General features: G+C 35.8%; 1 protein-coding gene across 2 annotated transcripts in view; it reads right to left on the bottom strand.

Moving 5' to 3' along the window:
* The window catches only part of KLHL1 (kelch like family member 1), a 192,517-nt gene that overhangs the window by 65,929 nt on the left and 101,645 nt on the right, over nt 1-24,943 (bottom strand). For both annotated transcript variants that reach the window (XM_077173631.1, XM_054628243.2), the window contains exon 5: nt 6,460-6,672. In XM_077173631.1, the coding sequence (XP_077029746.1) occupies nt 6,460-6,672 (213 nt within the window). The remainder of the gene's footprint in view (nt 1-6,459; nt 6,673-24,943) is intronic.

Raw genomic sequence — 24,943 nt, 5'->3', positions numbered from 1 at the left:
AGAATCCACACAGAGACAGTAAATATAGAACTGGATTTAGAAGGGAATGTTTCAAGAAAAATTGCTTGGAGCCAGGCAGCATGATAATCCATGGAACTTGTCAAATCAGCACACAGTTTTGCTCCTATGTGTTGGGAAGTGCACCAGATCTTTATTGCCTATAGTGAGAGGTTAGGAATCCAGCTGATGTGGAGAAGCCTGCACACATAGGTGAACAAGAAACTGAATCATACCTTCAGACTTTTCAGATTCAAGTTATAATCTCCTGGTATTCAATTATTTAGAAATGGTTGAAAGAATTTACAAAATGTTGCAGAGACTGACAGAGTTTACAGACACCCTTAGGATTTACCCCAGACCAGTAGGTTTGAACCAACCTTAAAAGCCTAGAACTCTACTCAAGTGTGAGTTCTTATCAGCTGCACTTGTTTAGTGACACTGGCAACAGAGAACCGGTCTCAAAGACAAATTTAAAGATTGACTGACATAGAATGATATCCTCCATAGAATGATATCCTCCTTTTTTGCTAAGCAAAGGAACCTTCAATTGTTTTCTCTAGCTCAATATATATTGAAAAGGTCAAAACTTAAGGAACCTGTCTGACAACTGCTTGGTTAATTGGGTTTTTTTAGTAGCACAAAGAAATACTTCTTTGCCACATGCCAGCTGCATTGTGGAAGGAATTTACAAGTTTACATAATCATCAGTTATCTAAGCTAAGATTTAAAGGGTTTCTACTCAATTATTACATGCAAATTCATATGCATTTTTAAGATCATGTACAGTCAGATGTAATGTGTGAATTCTAAGGGGATTTTAGAGGCTCAGTGCTTCCTACAGTTTACCTACAACATCTCTGTAGAAATAAGAGAACTCATGGGGATCTGTGCACTTTCTCTCCAGTGGCTTACACGGTATTTAAGTACTTCATTTTATAAGGACTGCATTGTTTCTGCTCCTGGGCAAGAAATCTAATTTAGATACCTATAACAGATTCACTGGATCTGAGCCACAGTGTATTTAATACCCAGAGACTATGCATTATCCTACTGATGTGATTTGCAAGCCTCTGCAAGTGATATTATTAAAAGGGTTACAGAGGAAAAGACAGTAATACCTCTGCTTTATGCTGTTTTTTAGCTTTCCTAGTTAATCCAGTGATCTACTGTTACAGGCAGATGCAAATAACAGCCTTTATAAACCCAGGACACCGGTGGAATACAAATTAGCTTTAACTTAAGCATTTCTATAAGGAAATATTTGTGCTCTTTTCATCATGCACATCTTCGCTTAAAAACACTAAACATCGTCATCTTTACTGTCATGCTATTCTAGGTACTCAGTATTGTGTTAACTTCCCTTGCTTGCAAATTTCTTCAGCTGCCCAGGTATCATTAGCAACTTCTCACACTCTTAAAAAACACCATAAAAATAATGTTTAGCCCAACAGAAGCTGCACACATTCTTGGCTCATGCTGCAGCATCAACATTATCAGATACATTACACTGTGTACAAACAAAAAGCAGAAACCAGGTTTTCGTCTCAGTAAATGAGATTACATCATTAGTAATCAAAACAGGCAGAGGCTCAACTATGCTGCTGCATTGCATTGAATGTTTCACAGTACAGCTTGAGTCAGGGAACAGGAGATACAAACATAGAATAAATTATTGTCATTTGTGAAATGTAGAGAGAAAGAAAAGGAGAGTTTAGTGTCATCGATATAATCTCTTCTATGCTTCTTAACTTCATGGTCAGAAGTTAATGTTTCAGCTTCACCTGCAGACAAGGTTAGACTTTTGTCTATGCACAATTAGTGAGGTTTTAGATGAACTGTTTTGCTCCCTGAGGGGTGGGAATGGCAATCACTATATCACATGTCATCAGGGAACAATGTAAGAACACCTTCAGCTGTTCTAATCATACTTTATTGTATATATCTTTCCACAACTATAGGTTTTCACTTCTAAGAAAAGGGTTCCTTCTACATTCTACTATAAAAGAATTAAATAAATTCCTATGTATATTTGTGTATCCATGCATATGTGCATGTGTAATGCACATTCATGCACTAATAGATGCCGTGGGGCACCCAGCCAGAAAGCAGCTTGGCAGAACAGGAGCCAGCACCGTGCCCTTGCCTCAGAAGGCAGGTGGTATCTGGAGCTGCACTATCTGCAATACACAAAGTATTGTCAGTAAGTCAAGGAGAATGATTCTTCCCCTAGAGTGAGTACTGGAGAGGTCAAATCAGGAGAGCTGTGTCCAATTCTAGACTCCTCAGTACAAGAGAGACATGAACATACCACAGAGAATACAATGAAGGCTCACAAAGATGATGAAGGCACTGGAGCAACTCTCCTATAAGGGAATGCTGAGAGAGCTGGGTCAGTTTATCCCAGAAAAGAGGAGCCTTTGGGAAATCTTATTAATGTAAGATTCATAAATACCTGAAGAGAAGGTGCATAAAGGAGAGATCCAGACTTTTTTTCAGTGGTGCCCGGGGGATGAGAGTCAATGGGCACAAACTGAAACACAGGAGGTTTCCTCTGAACATCAGGGAACACTTTAATACTGTTAGGGTGACTAAGCACTGGGAAAATCCTTGGAATTATTTAAAACTGTTTAGACAGAGTCCTGTGCAAATGGCTCTAGGTTATCTCTGCTTGAACAGAAGTTTTGGAACAGAGGTTATTCAGAGGTCTCTTCTAACCTTAGGCATTCTGTCTTTTGATTCTGTGATTGTGTATATGTTTATCACATAATGTAAAAAAATAGATACACACACAAACACACAGACACCTGTATATAAATTATCTGTAGTGTTTCTGTTTTGTTTTACATGTACTAATTTTGTTAGGGTTTTTTAACATTAAAAGGGTTTTATTTAAAATGCATTCAAAAATTGAAAATTGAGGACAACAGTGGCACCATTCAGGCACAAAAGTAGTTTCTTATACTTTTTTGACGAACTGAAAAAAGGTCCTCTTAAATACAGTTTTTGCTTGTTTCTTAATTTGCTTGTTAAGTTACTCTCTGTAAAAAATGCTATCAAAAGTCACAGGAAAAATATTTGATAAGCTTGAATTAACAATTCAAATAAATGATCTAAAATACTTCAGCATTAACAAGGTATAAGTATGCCACCACATTTTTACTCTTCCAAAATCCCTTAAGAATAAAAATGAGCATAAATTATGTTTTCTGTACTGATGAACATTAAATATCTGGAACACCTTTTGAAAAGTGTTTTATTGTATTATCTATTATATAATACTGCTTATTACATATATTATTACCTATTATAACATGAAATAAGTTCTTATGTCGGCCAAGCCACCAGTCTTTCTTTTTTGACTTGAATGAAGAGATAAGAATCATTTTAGTTTAGAAGATGGTTCCAAGAAAATCAAAGAAACAAAAAAGTTTCTATGGCAACATTGCAGATTCTATTATTTAATTTTCAGCTTCATGATAGTTTCCTTTTAACAAGTTAACACTGGCTTGCCTTCTCCTAAATTTATCTACTGGATTATGAATTACAATGTTTAATATTGTACTGCTTAAGTCTGACTACATTGCCAATATAATTACTGTGCCTTGAGAGTGAAATGAAGTATCATGGAAACTCAGACTATAAATTTAAACCTTCATTTTAAGTGGATCTCAGTACAATCTTTCCAGTCTGTCAATAACTTCTGTAGTCTTTGACTTCCTCTTTATAAAGTTAATTTAAAAGTAAGGAATGAAAACAGTTGTTTTTTGTTTTTTTTTTTCCAAAGGTCCAATGATGAGCTGCTAATTTTGATCTGGCTTCTTTCCAGAGAAATCTTTGGCTAATTTTCAGTGCAATGAAAATGACAGAGGGTTTTATTTGATACATATTTAAGTATAAACCACAGCAGAAAAAAAAAACCAAAAACCCTTTTGGTAATAAAAAAAGTAAAATTTCACTTTCAGTTCTCAATAATTTTTGTTGAAATTCTGTTATGTCTTAATTCTAATTTTGAAAAAGACCTTACTTTTTTAGCATTACAATTGATATATTTATGATGCAGTTCTCAATTACAGAGCAGCACCAGTGTATAAGACTCAATTTCTAGATTAAATTGAACAGAAAGTTCAAGAGAATTGCCAGTATTGCACTGTAAAACATTTATTTCTAAATTTCTTCATAAAGAGTTTTTAAACCTTTTTCTTTTCATGTACCCAGCTCCCTAGTCACCTACCTCCTTGCTATATAAAGGCAGCTCAGCAATAGCCAAAATGTGTTACCAGCACTGTGTAAGAGACTGAAATGGTTGATGGCTTAACCATTGCTAAAATCATTGGAGGACTTTTGCCCACTATAGAAAACTGCAAAGATCCAGCTGTTCATCTGTGACCATCAAAACCCACATCTCCCTAAATATGCCTACTAATTGGAATTTGGACTGTGAGGGGAACGTGAGATGAGATAAAGGGGGCACCCCAGAAGTGACACTGGAAGAGAGATTGGAATGCTGATGGCTCAAACAATCAGGGACAAGCTGCTGATGTGCAAAGTAACCTCCCAGGTTCAGTGGGAGAGCACAGCTGACACCTCAGGCTACAGCTGGTGTTGAACCAGATAAGGACAGAGGCAAATCCTGCAAGGCACACTGCTGTCTCTTTGTCCTTACTCAAGTGACTCAGCTGTGATAACTCCCCTTTGGAGAAGTACTGGGGCATTCACACCTAGCCTTGAAGGTATCAATCTCTGCTGATGGGCCATAATGGGTCTTAAGGGACTCAAATTCATTGATGTCATAGGCATCTGTATCTTAGAAGGTGTCAAAAACTCCAGAAGTGTCCCATGATCCACATTACCTCATCCAGTTGAAATTCCCCACTCCAAGCGAGGTACCTGGGCTTTCCTACCTGAACTGAATATAAACCAAATAGCTTCCCTGTGCTGTGGATTTCATTGGGATTTCCTCCATCAACTGGTCTGAAGCTGTCACTTTGACCAAGATGGTGACCATCACTTCAACAGACATCAAAATTGCCCCAAACAAGTCTTGTCTTGAGGCCTGTGGGTGGTAAGGTCTTTCCAATCTGATGCCTTCCTTCTCTTTCTTAAACATTTTCTTAAGTGATATTTTTATGCTTTTATATTGTAACTAGTTATATAACTGTTTTTCTGTGCAATCAAATTGTTCTACAATAAAGCCTACATGTGTGCTTTTAAAAACAACAGTCATTCAGAGTTGTTTCACTCCCCAAGGGATCTGTTAACAGGATGGGTTACTCTCACCTTCTGTTTTATCAATAAGTGCAAAGTACAGCACATTACCAGCTGTCATGAAGAAAGTTAACTCTACTCCAGCCAGGACTAGTACACTAACTGAAAGTGAGTGTATGGAATTATGGAAAAGAATTGCTACTTAGTTCCCTGGGAAAAGGAAAAAAAAAAAAAAAAAAAAAAAAAAAAAAAAAAAAAAAAAAAAGGAGAAAAGGAGCTGCTGAAGCATGGAGATCCAAATGACTGCCAGTGGTCAACTAGGTAACTAGGCTGCTCACTCACTCAAATCACAGCTTCTGCCAACACTGGATTTAGTGATCTGGTCTAGCTAATTCAGGAAAACCTTCAATGAAGAAGGTCACTTGGCCTTTGAAAAAACTGCTGCATTTGTTCACTGCATTCCATGTGATTCCTCCCCAAGCCAATGTCCAACCTGAACTGTCCATGCTACAAGTTAGTTTGTCTCACATTTTGTGATGTGCTTAGGATTGTTGTTCTATGATCTTACCTTAAGGTCTTAAGCTGCTATTAGGTCATTGCTTAGCCTCCTTTTAACTAGTTTGAACAAGCAAACTTCTTCTTCTTCTTTCTAGACATACCATCTTGGTAGCTCACCCCTGAATCTTCTCCAATTTGTTCCTATGCCTTTCAAATCACGGGGTACAAAATTGGAAACAATTGTGTAGGTGCAGCCTCAGCAGCACCAGGTATTATGAGAATAATAACTTTATGGAAATAAAAACTTCATATTGCCTGGTGACAGAATTTTTTGTGTTGTAAAACAATACAGAGTTTTCTTAATTCATACTGTTGACTCATCCTCAGCCTGCTATCTGTATAAATCCCATGTATTTGGGGTTTTTTTATTGTTGGTTTGTTTGTTCTGTTTTGTTGGTTTTTCAGAAAATATTTATTATTCTACCTGTTTTTTCTTAGCATGTTAAAAAATCTGCAGTTACTCCTCTTCAGTTTCACAACTCTGCCCTTCTTGTGGATGTATTGGTCCAATCCTCAAGTTTATTGAGATCACCCTGTGTAAAAGGTTACCACTAATTTTTTCTGATTCTGAACAGGTTTGGTTTTAAACACTCAGAGTATTCAGAAGTTGCAGATTATAAACTGAGAGAGTTTTCACAAGGACACAATAACATTCTTTTTGTTATTATGATCATGGTTACATAATTTTAAAAATACCTGAGGTGGAAGGAGTGGTAATCTGATATAAGCAAGCAGCATACTTAGGTCATTGCATCGCCTCTGCATATCATATTTCACCCACATCATTAAGGCATGGAAAATGGTCTCTTCATCAGGAACATTCACATCATCACTGGCAAGAAGTTTATGGAGTTCTTCAGCAGGTAGAAGTAAAAATTCTTGATTTCGTATAACTTCCATTATATTCTCCTGAGAAAAGAAAAGTATTTCAGATTCAGTAATACTGCAAGAAAATTAAAAACCATGTTAAAGCTAATAAACCATAGGATTAGTCAATATCTGCCATACCCAGATATGGCTATGCTTTGCCATATCCTTGCAGCTCATATGAGAAAAAAAAACCATAAATTATTAGAGTTCAACAGCTATAGTTGCAATTCTTATATAAATATATTTCAAAAACAATATGATTATATGATAATATCATAATTAAAATTTGTCAGAATTAGTAAAGGCTATTGTTTGATTTTTTTATAAACTCAGTTGTAATTGAGTTTATATTGTAAGTCTTTACATACTCATACTATGAATATGTAATATATATTGTAAGTCTTTACATACTCATACTACATTTTCCTGGATATTTTCACTGTACTTCTTTCACTATTTCTTAAATAACTTGTCAGTCATGTAGTTGTATTATGAATATCTAGACTTCTGTCTACACATATGACAAGGCTGAGGGAGGGGACCATCAACATAATGAATTAAAGGTTATTTTTTGACATTGTTCAGAACAGATTTTTAATATCTAGTTATCATACAAATAGTTTACAGCAATTAAGATCTCACAGTATTGAAAACTATTGTACTGTTGTGGTTTAGGAACTGTACTCCCCAGTTCAGTGCCCCCACTGAGACTCTCCAAACCACTGACACTCTCTTGCTCTCCTGCTTTTCCCCTCACCCTTCCACATTGCAGTGGGCTGGAGAGGAAAATTGGAGGCACAAAAGTTAAAGCTCACTGGTTGAGATAGGAACAATTTACAGGAAACAGCAATGAGGTAAGGAAACAAGGAGTAACAGCAACTATACTAATGACAGAGACAAGAAAGGAAACGATTCCCACAGAACCACAGCCCTCACACCCACTCCCCCCATCCCCAACAGACACCACCAGATGGATCCCTCTGTTGCATTTACTCAACCAGAAAGAACCCTTTTCCCTTGGAAGAGGCCTTTCTCCCTGCTTCCATCAATGACATCAGGTTTTACAGACTAGCCTCTGTGTCCTAGTTATGCCTCACTCCTGGCTACCTCAAAAAAAATTGGACAGAACCAGGACAAATAAAAATAGGAATAACTAAAAACCTTTTAAAAAATCCCTGTAAACTACATAAAAAAACCTAAAAACAAACAAAAAACAACAAACAAACCCCAAAAAAGTGTTGCATTTAGTTGTCTGAATCCTAAGGAGTGAATTAAACCCTCCTTGAACTACCTACTCTACATCAACAGGACACAGTAGAATCACAATTCTACAGATATTTTTTGTCCAAATATTTCTTTTAGGGTGCTTTATCACCATGGAGAAATTGTAAGTGTGTTTTCATATTCTCAATTTAGAGACGGAAAAAAAGTGAAGTAATTGAAGACTGGAGGCACAAAAAAAAAAGAAAAACTAAATCTTTATGTAAACTGAAAATGTAAAAAGCAGTATTGGGAACAGTAAGTTGCAACATCTAATTTATGAAAAATAATAATGAATTTTGTTATGCTGCTTTGGATAGAATTTTTAAGATGAGAAGTGGGAAAGAATGACAAAACATCAGTCAAGGAGGACTTAAATGTAAGAATATCAAAACTGAGGGAAATTGATTATTCCACTGTTATACCCTTTAAATTCAGTTTTTAGCATATCAAAATCCAACCAATGTTGCCTATAATTGCTTGATTGTGTCTCAACCAGGGGAAAGACTGACTGGTCATCAAAACTGAAATAGAAGGCATTATAACAAATACAAGAAAATAACGTGCAAGACTTACAACAATAGAAGCATACTCCGACTCTAGTATGTCACATGCTGTCCTTCCCTGATTTATTCAATAGAAGGATTCTCCAAATTCATACTTTTAGAAATGAACTGTTTAAACATATTTATTAAAAATTAACTGCATATTATTTTATATATGGCAGCAGAAATGAATATTGCAGACATAGACATGACAAAATCATTAGAAGAAGTTTCTTGAAATTTGTAATGTAATTACAGATAAAATACATAAGCACAGATAGAATAAATTTGACAAAGTTGAAAATGATGTTTATCATTATAACTGTGAATGGTTTGATATGTACAACTTAACTCAATGTGTTGCTTTTTAACTCAAAATTTATAGGATGCTGACACAACAGAAAATGAAAGATGTATATGTGGTCATGACCTATATTGACCATGGTGGTATGCTACCTTAACATAATTGATAATTGGATCAAAACATGACTCAATTATTTTTAAAATTACTACATTAAATGTCAATTGGTCCCTAAAAATGTAGATTTTTCTGGAATGAATTTTTAAACCATTACCTCCTGATAAAGTTTAAATTTGTGTCTCGAACATTTTAGAATTGCTTGGAAATGTAAGGGAACTAGTTTGCAGGGAGGCACTTAACCACAAGCTGGCTTAATTAATTTTAATTAAAAAGTCATAAAACTCACAAGATTTCATTGCACTTCTCAATAAAATGATTTATAAGACAAAGTTTAATTAAGCCTGGTTCAACTGACATTAAATCCCATTATAAAAAAAAAGAAATAACTCTACCTCTTAATAGGAACCAACAGCAAGCTTTGCAATAGCATATTAATCCAAAGACCTAATATTATAAAGTAGCACTGTGATGATGGAACACATTCCACGATCCCACAGAAGTTAATTTATTAAGAGTAACATTCCAAGCAGGAGTTTTAACTTCAGAACAATAATTTTAGATTTGATTAAGGTTTCTTTTGGACATCTTAAATTGTATTTTATCTGCATACATGCTTAAAGAGAACTTATTCCAGCCTCTGTACTGATTGCAGAATCAAACAAAGTTTTCAGACAAAACATATAAACTCAAATCTCTTTCTCTAAACATCTGGACTTACATAAATTTCATGTTATGTGGGCATGAGCATTTCAGAAAATAACAAATATAGATTATGTTTTATACCTATAATATGCCATATATATTATAAATATACCATATGTATTCTTATTTATAATATAAATGTAATATATATAATTCTGATTTATATATAGAATCCAGGTTTTTGATCTTCTGAGGTAAAAACTCTCTCCTTCAACTGATTAGCATTTCCTGAACTGACTAATGAATTTTAAATCTTCCTAGATAATGTTTTAACTCCTTGAGGTTCATTTCATCTGGAGCAGCAAAGCATATTTCAATGGCTAGCTGTTCTATCACAATAATTTCTCATATGCTAATTGTGGAAAAATATCCACCTTTTTTTTTTTTTTTTTTTAAATATGACTAGTCTTCTTGTTTGCACTTTAGGGAACATGATTCAACAGATATATGTGATATCTTTTCAGGATATATTAAATAAATTTTAAATTCTCCTGAGATTAAGATGCAAGGTAGGAATTGAGGTACACAGTTATGCAATCACAGATTCATTACAGCTGGAAAAGACTTAAGATCATCCAGGTCAATCATTAATCTAACACTGGCATCTTTGCCACTAAACCATGTCCCAGGTACCAAATCTAGATGTTTTTTGAATACTTCCAGGGATGGTGATTCCACACTATGATTCCACTTCCCTTTCAGTGAAGAAATTTTTCCTAATATCCAATGGCATTTTCCCTTGGAACTAGTGGAGGCCATTTCCTCTCATTCTGCTCTAGTGAAGTACTTTCAGGAATGCCTAGGGCCTCATGGGAAGATAAACCTTTATTATGGGAACCAGGGTACTGAACCTTTAAGCATGCCAAAGATTATGTGACAGAGTTGGATGAGTCTCCAGGACCTGTAATTTTTGACTCTAATACTTTAAGAGGCTTTGTGGATCGGTATTCACCATCTCATAAGTCTTATAAAATGCACTGGATCTGCTCTGCATGCATCATTCACGTAGCCTTTCCATGTTTTAATTAAGTGGAGTGGTAGATTTCTGTTTTTAATTCAGAAAATATAACTTGGAGTAGAAAGTATGACAGTCTCTAAACCCACCTGGACAAAGCTCTGTCACTTGATTGCTCTTCCACTTTCTAAAAATGACCATGCAGTAACAATTGCTGTGGAGTTATAGCATTTCAATGGTAGAGCTGCTTCACTTTTAAACCTTTTTAGCAGTACACAAGGTCAGCCTTAAATAAGCATAAAATACTAGAACAGCAGAGCCATGTAAAAAAAACCCATATCTGTTTAATGGTAGATAGGCAATCGTGCAAGTATCTAATAGATTGTGCATCATAGGAACATTAAGGTGCTAATAAAATTAAACTATTACTAAATGGAATTTAATGCCATATATATTTATAATGATGACACCAACACAATTAAATTAGATTTTTTTTTAATCTTAACTTGTAATGATTATTATTCCACATGGAATCAAATTATCTTGCAAAAGCTAGTTTTCATTGATGGTTATGTCATTGATTTCACTAATCAGCATGTATCAGTTATAATTAAGAACCTGAAAAATATTAAATAATTTCATTTGTTGACAAAGAATGTCATATTCTGAGAGTGCTATTCAGAACCTGCTACATCAGATTTACCAAGGAAGTAAAACGCTTAGCTGGTGTTTTGTTTTTGGATGTAGGGGTCTTATTTAAAATGTTTTATATTTTTTTGATATGGATGCTGTGACCTTAACAATTAAAAAATTAAAATCACATAAACTCATGCCAAAAAGTAGATATCCATATACTAGGCTTTCATTTATTACATACCTAATGTCTATAATATTTTAAGCTCATACTACTTTTAGTTTAGAACTTAAGTTTTCATGAGAATATTTAAATAAATTAATAAATAGTGCATCTGATTTTCATATTAAACCATACTGGCAGTATACTTTCTGAAGTGATAAGACATGAAAGAAAATTTTGATTTCGGTCAATTCCCAAATTATTTCAGTCTGGAATTATTGCTGCTGTGCTACACTGAATTCACACCTCTTGTTCTTATGCCGCATTTTCTGTATCAGGTGTGTTTCATATAAGACTACACTTCCTTTACAATACTGTGTAACTTCTTCCCTAAGGAGAATGGACTTTTCAGTCCATTATGAACTCCCATTAGACAATGGGACCAGTACTTAGTAATATGCTTATGGTCTGGCTCTCCAGCCTAATCCCAGATTCCATCTGGAAACCTGAACCTGGGATCCTGAATCTCTAACCAAATCTCAGACTTCATCTGAGAGTGAGCTCCATCTGACCTATGTAATCCAAAGAGCTATGTTTCTTCCAGCACCAGATGCCAGCCTGGTATCATCATTACAAAAGGGGTACTAAGGCTGGGTTTGTTCAAAGGACAGTGGAAAGAGATCCTATGTATCTGTGTAACCTCCTCCTTCAACTTCGCCAGTGGGAAGAGAGATAACCAAGTGCTGCATTTGGGGAGAGGAGACAGCAAGTTCAGGATAGAAGAGACTGTGACTATGGATGCAATCTCATATAGCATACTGAAATCTTAATATGAGACTTCTAGATAACTAAGTTAGACTTTCACAATCTAAAAAAATTTCTTTTTTACTTGCATCTTTTGATTTAATTAAAAAAATAATCGTAGAGTTTAGGGTATGAGGCTGCAGAATTAGCCATATTATAGTCTAATTCATTGTGAATATGATATGGCATTCCGGGATTTCACACTCTAAGGATAGCTCACAATCAGTTGCTCATAGACATTAGCTGATATGCTGGTTTATTATGATAAACTGTCTGAAACTTTCAAGCTATGTCAGAATGATTAACATTTTTTCCTGTATTGGGGAAGGATATTGTCTCACACTCTGCATATATTCTTTTTCACATCCAAGAAGATTCAAGAAGCCTAAACCTGTACACAAAACAAGCACAATTGGCTAGATGGATGAGGACATGTACACATCTTGCTCCCCCTGACTTAAAAAATCTTTCAACACTATCCTGGAAGGTCCTGCATCCTACAAACCCTGGAACTTCTTGGGATTAAGTCTTTATGTATGCATGACATTTTCTTTTTACTATGGTATCTAGGAAAGCCAAAATTCTAGCAGCCTGTAAACCAATTCATTATTAATTACTTCATCTTTCTTTCTTTCTTTCTTTCTTTCTTTCTTTCTTTCTTTCTTTCTTTCTTTCTTTCTTTCTTTCTTTCTTTCTTTCTTTCTTTCTTTCTTTCTTTCTTTCTTTCTTTCTTTCTTTCTTTCTTTCTTTCTTTCTTTCTTTCTTTCTTTCTTTCTTTCTTTCTTCTTTCCCGTTTTTTGGGGGTCTTTATTATTGCTTGTTTACCTTTCCAAAATAAAGTTAGTAGAATGAGGGAGCACAGCTTTGGGACCTAAAAATTACTGATAGCAAGAGGCAGATCCATCAGGTCAATGCACTGCTCTGAGGTTGGTGAAGCAGAAAAATCTGGGGGTTGTAGCCCCCAGTGATGGGATAATCTACTCAACACTTTGTCTATTGACATCTGATGAGTCTACTGACACCTTTGGCCCAGTCCCAGGGATTTGACATCAAGTGAAACCTGTTGGGATGAGTGCTGTGACTGGAGTGCCCTGTTGGACATTTCCAGGCTCTTCAGGAATGAAAAGCAGGGCAGAAGAGACAGAGCAGTGACACTGTGTGTAACAGAAGGGTTAGAATGTATGGAGCTCACAGCTGGCAACAGCACAGTTGAAAGCCTCTAGGGAAGAATCAAGGGGAAAACAGATACTTCAGATGTCACCATAGGAGTCTATTGCAGACCTCCTAGCCAGGATGATGATGCTGATGGATTATCCTTTGAGAACTTAAGGGACATTTCCAAGTCAACTACCCTAGACTTCAACTTGCCACAATTAACTGGGTGCATCACACAGCGGTATAATCCAGGCAAGAAGGTTCCTAAAATGCCTGGATGAGGACTTTATGGAACAGGTGAACAGGTCCTAGGGGAGCTTACTTGAAAAGATGTTATCTTTGACATCAGACTGATGACCTGTTTCTAGTAGGGCTCCATCTTAGGCCATGTACTCTTCCACTTCTTCAAAAATTACTTGGACACTGGACTGGGAGGGACATTAAGCAAGTTCACAGATGATACAAAACTGGGAGGACCTGTTGACTCCCTCAAAGGCAGAGAAGCCCTGCAGAGAGACCTTGCCCAGAGGACTGGGCAATCACCAATTGCATGAAGTTCAACAAGAGGAAGTGCCTGTTCCTGGGATGGGGTAACTCTGGATGTACAGACAGACAGGGGAATTAGAAGCTGGAGAGCAGTGACATGGAAAGGACCTGGGGGTCCTGGTCAATGGCAAGTTGAATGTCAGCAGTGCCCTGGCAGCCAGAAGGGCCAATCCTGGGGTGCATCGGGCACAGCATGGCCCGGCAGGCAAGGGAGAGGATTGTCCCACTCTGCTCTGCACTGGGGTGGCCTCACTTCAAGTGCTGAGGACAGTTTTGGGCATCACTATATAAGATATTAAGCTGTTAGAGAGCATCCAGAGGAGGATAATAAGGATGGTGATTGAGGGAAAGGCTGTATGAGGACTGGCTGAGGTCACTTGGTCTGTTCAGCCTGGAGGAGACTGAGAGGAGACATCATTGCAGTTACAACTTCCCCATGAATGGAAGAGGAGGGGCTGGCACTGTGCCAGTGACAGGACCTGAAGGAACAGCCAGAAATTGCATTGGGGAGGTTTAGGTTGGAGAGTAGGAAAAGATTCTCCACCTAGATGGTGTTTGGGCAGTGGAACAGGCTCCCCAGGGTAATGGTGAAAACACTAAACCTGACAGAGTTCAAGAAGATCTTAGATACATGGTGTGACTCTTGGGAACTGTCCTGTGCAGTTGTACTAAATGATCCCTGAGACTCCCTTTCAATTTTAATATATTCTGTGATTCTGTTCACTAACTTGAATTGGCCCAAATTGATTTATTTGTCATCAGAAAGGTTCACAGCACAATTTCAAGTAAATAGCAGAAGAGATCAGTACTGTGAATCATCCAGAGGCACTTTGGATTTCAAAGGCTGCAAGTAGCAAAAATACAGAATCACAGTGCAAATTGTGACAATGGTGCAGTATTGTATAGTCTGGGTACATACTGGTACTGACTCTGGTGATTGTCTGGTTTTGCTGTTACTTGTCTAAGATTTACCCCTAGCACTTCCCAAGTATGGAAAATATGAGCTGTTTAAATTGTGCTGTTTCCACAGCAGGAATGCAACCCTTCTCATGTAGATAACAGAATGACAATTTTCTGGGTTTAAATTATAACACTTCAGGAAAGTAGTCACCATGACAATCTCAGTTTCTTACTTTCCTAGCACAACATTTCGTTCTTTCCTACTGTACTGCTTTTGGCTGTGATGGAGCTCATTTTCTTAGCTGATGCAGTGCTGCTTTTTGCACTCAGTATGAGAATAATGTTGATAACATGTTGATTTATGATAATGTTGATTTATGTAAAAGGTGAGCATATTTATGTCCTAATAGAGCCCCTTCTTGTTTATACTGATTACAGACAAGAAGAGGAAAACAAGGAAAATGGAGGGTAACAAGTCTAACAGGAAACTCACATAAATTAAATCTGATTAAAAGAAAACTGTGAAAAATCAGAAAAATCAGAAATCAGAAAAAAAAAATATTCCTTGCTGCTAAAGCATTCAGCTCTGGAACAGATTTCCAGAGGATAGGATGGGAACATGTCTGTTAGAACCAGTGCAATAACATAGGATGCAGTTTACAAAAGGGAAACCTCTCTGGTCAAGCAGGGTTATCCTAGAGCATATTTCACAGGATCTTGTCCATATGGTTCTTAAATATCTCCAATGAGGGAGACTCCGCAAGCTCTCTGGACAAACTCCTCGAATGTGTCGTCATCTGCACAGTAAGGAAGTTCTTTCTCATATTTGGGGAACTTTTTGCTAATCAGTTTCTGTCCATTGCCTCTTGTCCTATTGTTTGACACCATATCACTGACTCTCCCTTATCATATTTATATACATTGATGAGGTCCTCTTTCAGCTGTCTCTTCCCCAAAGCTGAACAGGCCCAACTCCTTAACCTTTCCTTATAACAGAGATGTTCATCATCTTCAGAGCCCTCTGCCCTCTGGACTTGTTCCTGGAGCTCCATGTCTCTCTTGTAATGAGAAGCCCAGACTGGAATCAGCACTCCAGTGTGGCTTCACCAGGGCTGAGTAGAGGAGAAGCATCACTTCCCTTGACCTGCTTGCAATGCTCTTCCTAATGCATCCCAGGATTCTGTTAGCTTTCTTGGCCACAAGAGCTCACTGCCAGCTCATGGACAGCTTGTTGTCCATCAGGATCCCCAGGTGCTCTTCATGTCCTGAGAGTTGCTTTCCAGCAAGTCAGTCCCCAGCCTGTATTGGTGCACAAAGTTATTACCATACAGGTGCAGGACCCTGTTTTGCCCTTGATGAATTTCAGACAGTTCCTCTCTCCAGCCTGTCCAGGTCCTTCTGAAGGGCTGCACAGCTCTCTAGAGTGTCAGCAATTCCTTTCAGCTTTGTGTTAAAACAGTTTCTCAAAGCAGGAAGCTGCCTTGAAACCCCTTTCAGTTTTTCTTTCAACCCAGTTACCCTTCTGTTGAGCCTAATAATATCTGATTCACTGAAGATTTCTTCCTATAAAGGCATCAACTCAAACACATGCGGAGATGGATAATTTGCCATTTTCACAGCAGCTTTCAGAAGCAATCATTCTGAACATTAAAATGTATGTCTAATACCCCATTTGAACTTGTCTGTCTTCTACTCATACATACTGGTTCTTATTATGAATTTCTCAGTCTGATTAATGAGCCCATTAGCACCAAAACTTAAAAGCCACAAAATAATCTCTTGGGTCTTTAATAACTCAAAGGGGCTGAGTGGTTATGGCCTTGGTTTTACAATTCATTCACAGTCTGTAACTGTTGTAATGTTCAGGAGTGAAAACAGGATATTTAATCATTAGCACTATTCTTTGTGCTAGCACCTAAAAATATACTTGTAATCTCATAATCATCTATTGACCTATTCTGACCCTACTTAGCCTTGAAATGTGATGGAATACAGCAAAAAGCAAGGGCTGAAGGCATATGCAAGATCTTGTCCATAAAAAAAGCCTCAACTCTAATAAAAGATTATTAAATACAGTAATTACGATAGTATTTCAAAAGGTATTTGGAACATAAGTCAGCACTGGAGTGATTTTTTTTTTTTGTATTCCTGTTCTTCAGACTTGAATTAAAAACAGGTAGCCATTAAAATCAAAATGTATTCATGGGTAATTGCAAGATCATACAGGAAAAATGCTTTTCTCTGTGACTCTCCACACCATAAAAGTTTGCAACAATACTGTTTCTTTTATCTTCACTATGCATCTCAAAGCTTATGTGTTTTGTGTCATGTCATGTAAATGATTTCTGGAGAATGTTTCAGTTAAAGTTTTGTTTGAGGAGTGAAATATTTACAAATGGTAGTTTATGTTAGTATTTCTTATACGATAGTCATTTTAACTGAAATCTAATATTTAAAATATCATCTCAGAGACACATGAAAATGTTAGCATTTCTATTAATTTATAGTAAATCACTCTAATGAAAATACATATACCAGCCAAGAGCATTCTAGGAAACAAAAAAACCCATTGCAGGGAAAAGACAAAGTTCAGGAAAGGCCTGAGTTATGTGCCTGAATCATTCCCTGATATGCTTTCTTTTCTGATGTTGAATTCTGATTCACCTTTCAACTAGCATCCAGCATAAACTGAAGCATTCCTGAGAATTTTAGTATGGAAAAAGAGAATATATTTCAAATTAAACAAACATCAGGATGCAAACATGATTCCGGGAAAGAACCGCTGTAAGGGGTCTGGAAGGGGACTTTCAGCTGAAAGGGGACTTCCAAAGATTTTCACACTATAAGCAATTTTAAGAAACTTATATGGTAATCATTTTCTGACAGCACTTACAACCTTCAAGAACATTATTAAATACAGGAAAATGCTCAAGAATCAGTATCATGATACAAATTCAATTAAGATAGGCCCTCTTTTAGATGACGGAAATTTTTATACTCCACAATATTTCACAAAATCGACTGATTCACATAAAGATGTCTGACCATTAACAATGGAATTTCCACACTCATTCCAACAAAATAATGGTATATAATGTAAAACAAGCACTGTATTTAAGTGACTGTCAAGATATGACGCTGCTGAAAACTTGTCACATTAGGTTGTTTGATAAAACACTTTAAAAACTATTAAATGAATGCTGAAAATATATTAATCTACTGTGTAAATCTCAAAAGACAAATTTCAGACTGAAATTAAATTGTAAAAATTTGTCACCCTGCACATAATATTGATTATACTGACAGTTATTCTTGTTTTATTGCTGCTTTGAAAATTACGAATTTGGAGGGAACAGACATTATGTTTCACTCCTTCCAGGAGTGTAAGTTAACATCAAATAATCTCATGCTGTCAACTAACTGTAATGCACATTAATTTCTTAGTGTAAGTTCTTTATTTGTAAAGGGAAGGAGACAAAGAGAACTTTATAGCTGTGGCTTGCTGTTGATTTTTTAGGAGTTTTTTTCATTAGCCTGTGTTCAAGTTCATAGAAATAAAGAATCACTAAGGTTTGAAAAGTTCTGTAAAATTATTGAATCCAACCCAGCACCACTGTGTTCACCACTAACCAAATCCCCAAGAGCCATATCCTTGCACCATTTGAACACTTCCAGGGTTGATGATTCCATCACTTACCTGGGTAGCTTATTTCAATGTTTGAGCACTCTTTCAGTGAAGAATGTTTTCCTAATATTTGATGTAAACCTCCCCTCGTGCAACTTGAGGCTACTTTCTCTTGTTACTTTGGAAAGAGATGAATGCCCTCCTCACAGCAACCTCTTTTCAGGTGAGCTGTAGAGTGTGCTAAGGTATCCCCAAGCCTCCTTTATTACAGGAACCCTGGATCTCTCAGACACTACTCATAAGATTTGTGCTCCAGACCCTTTATCAGCTCCTTCCCTGGACATGCCTCAGGTCCTCAGTGTCCTTCTTGTAGTGAGGCGCCCAAAACTGAACATGGCATTTAAAGTGGGGCCTCACCAAGTACAGTGGGGCAATCCCTGCCCTGGTCCTGCTGGCCAGGATACAAGCCAGGATGCCACTGGCGTTCTCAGCCACCTGGGCAGACACTGGAGCATGTTCAGCTGCCTGTTGACCAGCAGGCCCAGGTTCTTTTCTGCTGAGCAGCTTTCCAGCCACTCTTCCTCAAGACAGTAGTGCTAAGTGAGATTGTTACAACCCAAGTGCAGGACCTGACACAAATATACACATAATTTTTTTCTGGAAATAAACAGAAACTATTACATGATTTTTACATCTGAAATTATGCTACCTAACACAGCCGAATAGAAATAGAAACATTCTTTAAAATGAAGAATTTGAAATTACATGAGGTTTTGTTAAGTTTTTAGTAGTGGATCTTCTGATTCTCTTATGCTTTAGAAGATACCCATTATATTTAAAATTGTATTTATTCAGATGAACTTATTGATAGCTGATAAATTCTTGCACAGAATTGATGTATCTAGGTGATACAGAGTGTTTAAATGCTCATGGGACATAAAAAGGGCTGCATGGGGTTAGAGCAAGAGATACATTTGTGGCCAGTGACCAAATGTAATTTTGAAAATAATTAGAAGGAGTTTAAATGGTGAATATTCTTTCTTCTCCATGTATCACAGATGTTGAAAAATTGTGATTGCAGTGTTTTCCTGTATGAGATGCTTAGAAGATCTTTGGGATGTTCTCTTCAATTTAAGGACATGCTCATAAAAGCAAAATATTCCTTTTTTTGTTGTTTTTTACTTTTAAACCTGTGGCTGAAATAGATTAGATGAAATCTCCATTCTTGACTTGAGGGAAACAATATCCTATTCTCTCTTTCAAGGTCACTTGTGTCTTAAGTGCCTCTAAAAGTCTCTCCAGTAAATTTTTTTGTTCTTACTAAGAAAGATACTGCAAAGCAAGTACAACCTTATTTCAGCTAACTTTGAATTTTACTGAAAACTTGGAAGTGTTGATAAACTCTGGAAGTTCTTGCCTCTTCTCAATTTTAGTTAAACATAAAACCAGACAGCAGTAGATACTATTCTGCAGTTCTGCTTCATCGTATAGCAACATTCTGAATGAAAACAAATCAACATATCTGTATTTTCACACATACACACTTTCTCCAGCAGATACTTGACAAAACTCTTTAATAAGAGGTACTGAATTATGTAGTGCATTTCCAAAATATATTTTGGATTTCACTTCTTAAAAGGAAGAGGTTTTTACCAAGCATACAATACATAAGGCAGTTGCAGTACATCTCAGCATGTCCTGATGCATATAACAGATTAAGAATGTTAAGACTTAAGAACATATGTTTAGAACATATGTTATTCAAATGCAATTTAGCTACCAATATGTTAAAAAAAAAAGGTGGATTTTAATTCAGAAATTTATTCTACAGAATTCATTAATCTATGCTGATATGGATAACATTTGCAATGAAAAAAACACAAGTGTTTAAAAACCAGATTGAAAAATCCTTTATGTGGCTGTACATTGTGATAACTTTAATGAGGAAGCCAAAGCAATACATTTCTAAGATTCACTGCAAACAGCTAAACTATCAGGTGTACTTCTGAATAAATTCTTAAGAGAATATATTTTTTAAATTGTTATCAAATCCTAATTAACATAAGTTTATTTTTTCCCCTAGGAATTTCACAACTCTAGCTCAGATTTTGTCTAAACCTATGCCAAGCTGTTAACAACCATCATACTCTGAACTTTGTATAGGTTTTACAGCTGAATTAAACTGGTTTAAGGAAAAGTTTGGATGACTCTAAAATATGGATCCTCAGAAGAGTAGAAGAAAAGTTTAGCAGTACTTTTAGTTCTTGCTCTGTGTGTCAGTACATGGCTCATGTCTTCAGAATCAGAACAATCAGTATGTTCAATCTCATGAAAAGCACAACTGACGGAAAATTGATTGGGTTTGGATACAATCTTGTCACAGGTCCAATTCCAAGTAGAAGGAGATATTTCATTACAGCTAGTGATTTCCACAGTTTTGACAATTTTTCCTTATGTGAAGTGATTGCATGTACAAGTTGTTATTTTCTAAATATGTAGCATAATTTCTGTGTGAAACACTAATTATTAACTCCATAGTAAGCCCATGACAGGATACAATAAAATTTACAGTTACACTCCTAGGCTGATAGTTTTTGCTTTTTGAGCCACAGATATAGCTTTTATTTCTCTGGCCACAAATATGTCTACAGAATGTGCTTAGTTTATAGCATCACCTGTCTAGAGGCTATTATTTAGTAATAATTTACAAGAATTACCATATTTCTTTTAAATTATGTTGATTTCAATTATGAGTAGCATGTCCATAATTATGGGTATTATCGATTAAATGTTGTTTTTCATAATTGGAACTTGGTCAGCAATGCCTCAAATATATAAATATAATACAAATGCACGTGCATATGGGTATGTGCATGTATAAACATACACTTATATAAGACACTCCACCACAGGCTTTTGAATCTGATCTGAATCATAGCTCTAACTTCATGAAATTTCTCCTGAAAATTGAAAATTGCATAATGCCACAAATAAGTACATCTGAGTGTTATGTGAAAATTACATTTTCCCCTAATTGCACAGCAATGGAATGTAGGAAATTCAGACTTAAATGCATCAGGTTGACTGATGAAACAGGATGCTCATAGCCTTGTTGAATCTAGCTTGGAATATTTCCAAGCACAGAGATTCCACAGCCTCTCAGAGAAAACGGCTACAATGAGTACTACTCTCCCTTTGAAGATGCGTTTTTCTCTTGGAAACTGCAACTTAGGACTGGTGCCCAACGTCCCCTCATTGCGCACCTTCAAGAAAAAAATGATTTTATACCATAACCCCTGATAGGGTGCTGAGAATACCATCTCTCTTTGCTTTCTTCATGAATGCCCTCTCAGCTTCTCTTCATATATTGTGTGCTTCCTGTTTCAGCTTCATAGCTGGTTCAATTTGCTCATCAATTGAAATGCCACCAGCTGGAAAATGCATTCCATTTTGGCATCATGAGTAGAGGGGAGTAATAATTTCTTTCAATCCTCTGGCTAATGCAACTGAGTATATGCTTGGTCTTCATACAGATGCAGCACACACCTACATCAGCAGAGAATATTTTAATAATTTCAGTAGAGAGTCCACACGTTAAAAATTGATAATGTTGACTTTAGCTGCATGTCATTCAGATGGTCTGTGGACTGTGTGTTGCTCTCCATTCAGCAAGCCAAAGACTTGTATAATAACTTTTTAAAAATAAAATCTTAGAGAAAAATTGTTCATGTAAGAATAGACCAAGATAAATCCAAGATATTCTGGTATGTTTTACATGTGAAGCAAGAACACTGATTAACCTTTAGGAACCAGAAAATACAAAGCACCCTAGATGAAAGCACAAAAAGAACAAACTTCCCCCACCCCTGCAAACAACAGCAAAGCCAACAATAAACAACATAAGGCATCTGAGATATAATAAAACAGCTTTGACTCAGCTTGAATTTATCCATAGCAAACTATAATATTACTACATGCCAACTAAGAGGCCTTCTGTATAAATTAAATATGTGGGGAGATGAGGTATCATCACCTTCTTAACACATACTGGCAGTTTAACAAAATGAAAAGGATATATGTCTGAGAAACAGCTTTTAACTTTTAACTAAAGTCCTAAAAACCTAGTTCAATGCAGAATACAGAAGAAGGGAATTAGACTACACTACCTTTAGGAAAGTCTTTAATGAAACACAAGTGAAACAATTAATTCTCATTAACCTTTGTATTTTGAAGAAAAGCAATTTCCTTTCCTGCCTGGCTGCGATAGCAGCATCCTCAGGCTTTACTGTATTTTGTTTAACCCTACTGTAAACAGTAGCTACACTGGCCAGATATAACCCTGCTGAAATGGTTTGAAGGGAGGGATGTTTCTTTAGTTAATGTTAGTGGTGCACAGGACTTCATCTTCTAAAAATTATATTACTGTTAAGCACAAAACACTGCTCTTACAACAATAAAAAAATTTGACAGATCTAGACCTATTTAAGATTTTGCACTAGGCTATACTGAACTCCCAGTGCCACTGGAAAATTTGGTTTTGTGAAACTGCAGATTTAAACAAATACATTTTGCCAATTTACATAACTTATTTTTTTTTAATTTAACTAGCATAAACAGAAATCACAATTCAACTCCTTAACTGCAATAGGAATTGGTACATAAAAAGCCCAGATGTAGCTTAGTTTTACAAATGGAAAAGATTCTCTGCAATTCTCTGCAATCATCAGTACACAAGAACAGCAGTATTTATGCCAAAGGGTACAGTATGCCTGTCAAACTTTGTATTTAGAAAGATCAATTTAAATCATAAGAAGTTTAAAATAACATCTCAGAAATGACTTTAGCTCAAAATAATATAATGAAAATAGGTGAAAAATATTGTTATTTTTAATATCATGTCTTTTCAGTAGGATCTATTTTATAAATCACATCAGATTAATTTCTTGAGCAGCCTTGTCTAGGCAACTCATTGCTAGCAGGGAAGACTATAGAATTCTAACACAGATGTAAAAAAATAAAACATGACAGACATTGATGGAAATGTGCTGATGAGAGAAGGTTCAGACAGATGAGTTTCATAGACATTTTCATAATTAATATATCAAGATATACAAGCCTAATTAACTAATTGCTGAGCTAAAATAAAAATATTAATAAAAATAAATTTTGTGATCTTCCAAAGAGTAGTTTTTAAAATTAATAATTTAATTAAGATGCAGTCACAGAATAAGGTGGTAGAACTTAAGAGTCCTTATTCATTATTGACTCTAATGATGATAAAGTATTCCAGTGGACACAAAAGCTTAAGCTTTCCTCCAAGACCATAGATTGTTTCCATAACATAAATAATTAGTTAAATGAAAAAAAAATTGAACAGCATTCCAGCATTCCTTTACTTACAAAGAACCACCTTTAATCTTGCACAGAATACTCCACATATCTGATTACATTAAAATTTCATTTGGTGTAAATTTAGAAATGAAAATTAAACACTGGGCAAAGTAAAAATAAAATGTTTTGCTAGTGCCATCACATTAAAGCAGCACCACCTAGAACAGATCACAATCTAAAAGATGAGAAAGAAAATTATGAAACACTAGGAAATAAGTTCTTGTTCACATTTATCTATTAAATCTACATTAACATGAATTAGTGAACAGTGTTTTGTATCTTGCATTCAGTAGCTAAATAAACCTGTATGTCTCCTTCTTAAAGGTTTCTCAGCCTAGGCACCTCTAATCTCAGCAGGCTAGAAACCTGTCAGATAAAGTTTGCATAATTATAAAGCACATAACATTTGTCATACTAAAAAAAGAAGATATAGGCTAACTAAATACAAATGTTAGACAATGGCAAGACTAAAACAAATCTGAAAGATGTGCAATTATTTTATGTTTCTTATTAACAAGACTGTGTTGCATTAAGATATATAGGGACATATAATGAAAATGAAATGGAAAAGAAAAGGATATTTTTTATTCTAAGCTTAATCAATGAAGAAAATGTATTATACATGACAATGTTTATCTCTCACTTTTCTTAAATCAATCCACAATAGTTTTCCTATTATGAAAGGAATGGATGAATGAAATTACAACCTGCTCCCTAACAAAACAAATAAATGTGCTGAATAAATATTAAATCACTATAGCAAATAAGAAATCACTGCTTATTCAACTAATGAAAATGGAGTAACTATCCTTGTTTATGTGGAATTGTATACACCACTAGAATGTAATGTCTTTGTTTGAAAGGATGACCTTTTCCACTGAAATCTGAAAGCAACAGAAGTAATTTAAATACTTTGGCAACTTCTTAAGTATCTGGTCTCTGCAGCACAATTCAGGAGCTTATCTTTGATGTTTAGGACATTTCTACATTTTCAAAATTATCTAAACAGTGAAATTTGAATATTGTAGCAATGAGGCTACATCTGGCTGATGACTGGTTACATATCCCTGATCTGGGTGCAGGAGTTGAATGAACTACGAGGAAGGAACAAGTTCTTCTCACTCGTCTCCATAAATGAGGATGTGGAAAATACATTTTATATAATCATTAGAAAGAATTGTTTCATATTTGATCTTTAAGTAGCTACTAT

This window comes from Agelaius phoeniceus, chromosome 2, assembly GCF_051311805.1.
Source record: "Agelaius phoeniceus isolate bAgePho1 chromosome 2, bAgePho1.hap1, whole genome shotgun sequence".
NCBI classification, from domain to species: domain Eukaryota; kingdom Metazoa; phylum Chordata; class Aves; order Passeriformes; family Icteridae; genus Agelaius; species Agelaius phoeniceus.
This window is presented reverse-complemented; position numbering and strand designations above follow the sequence as displayed.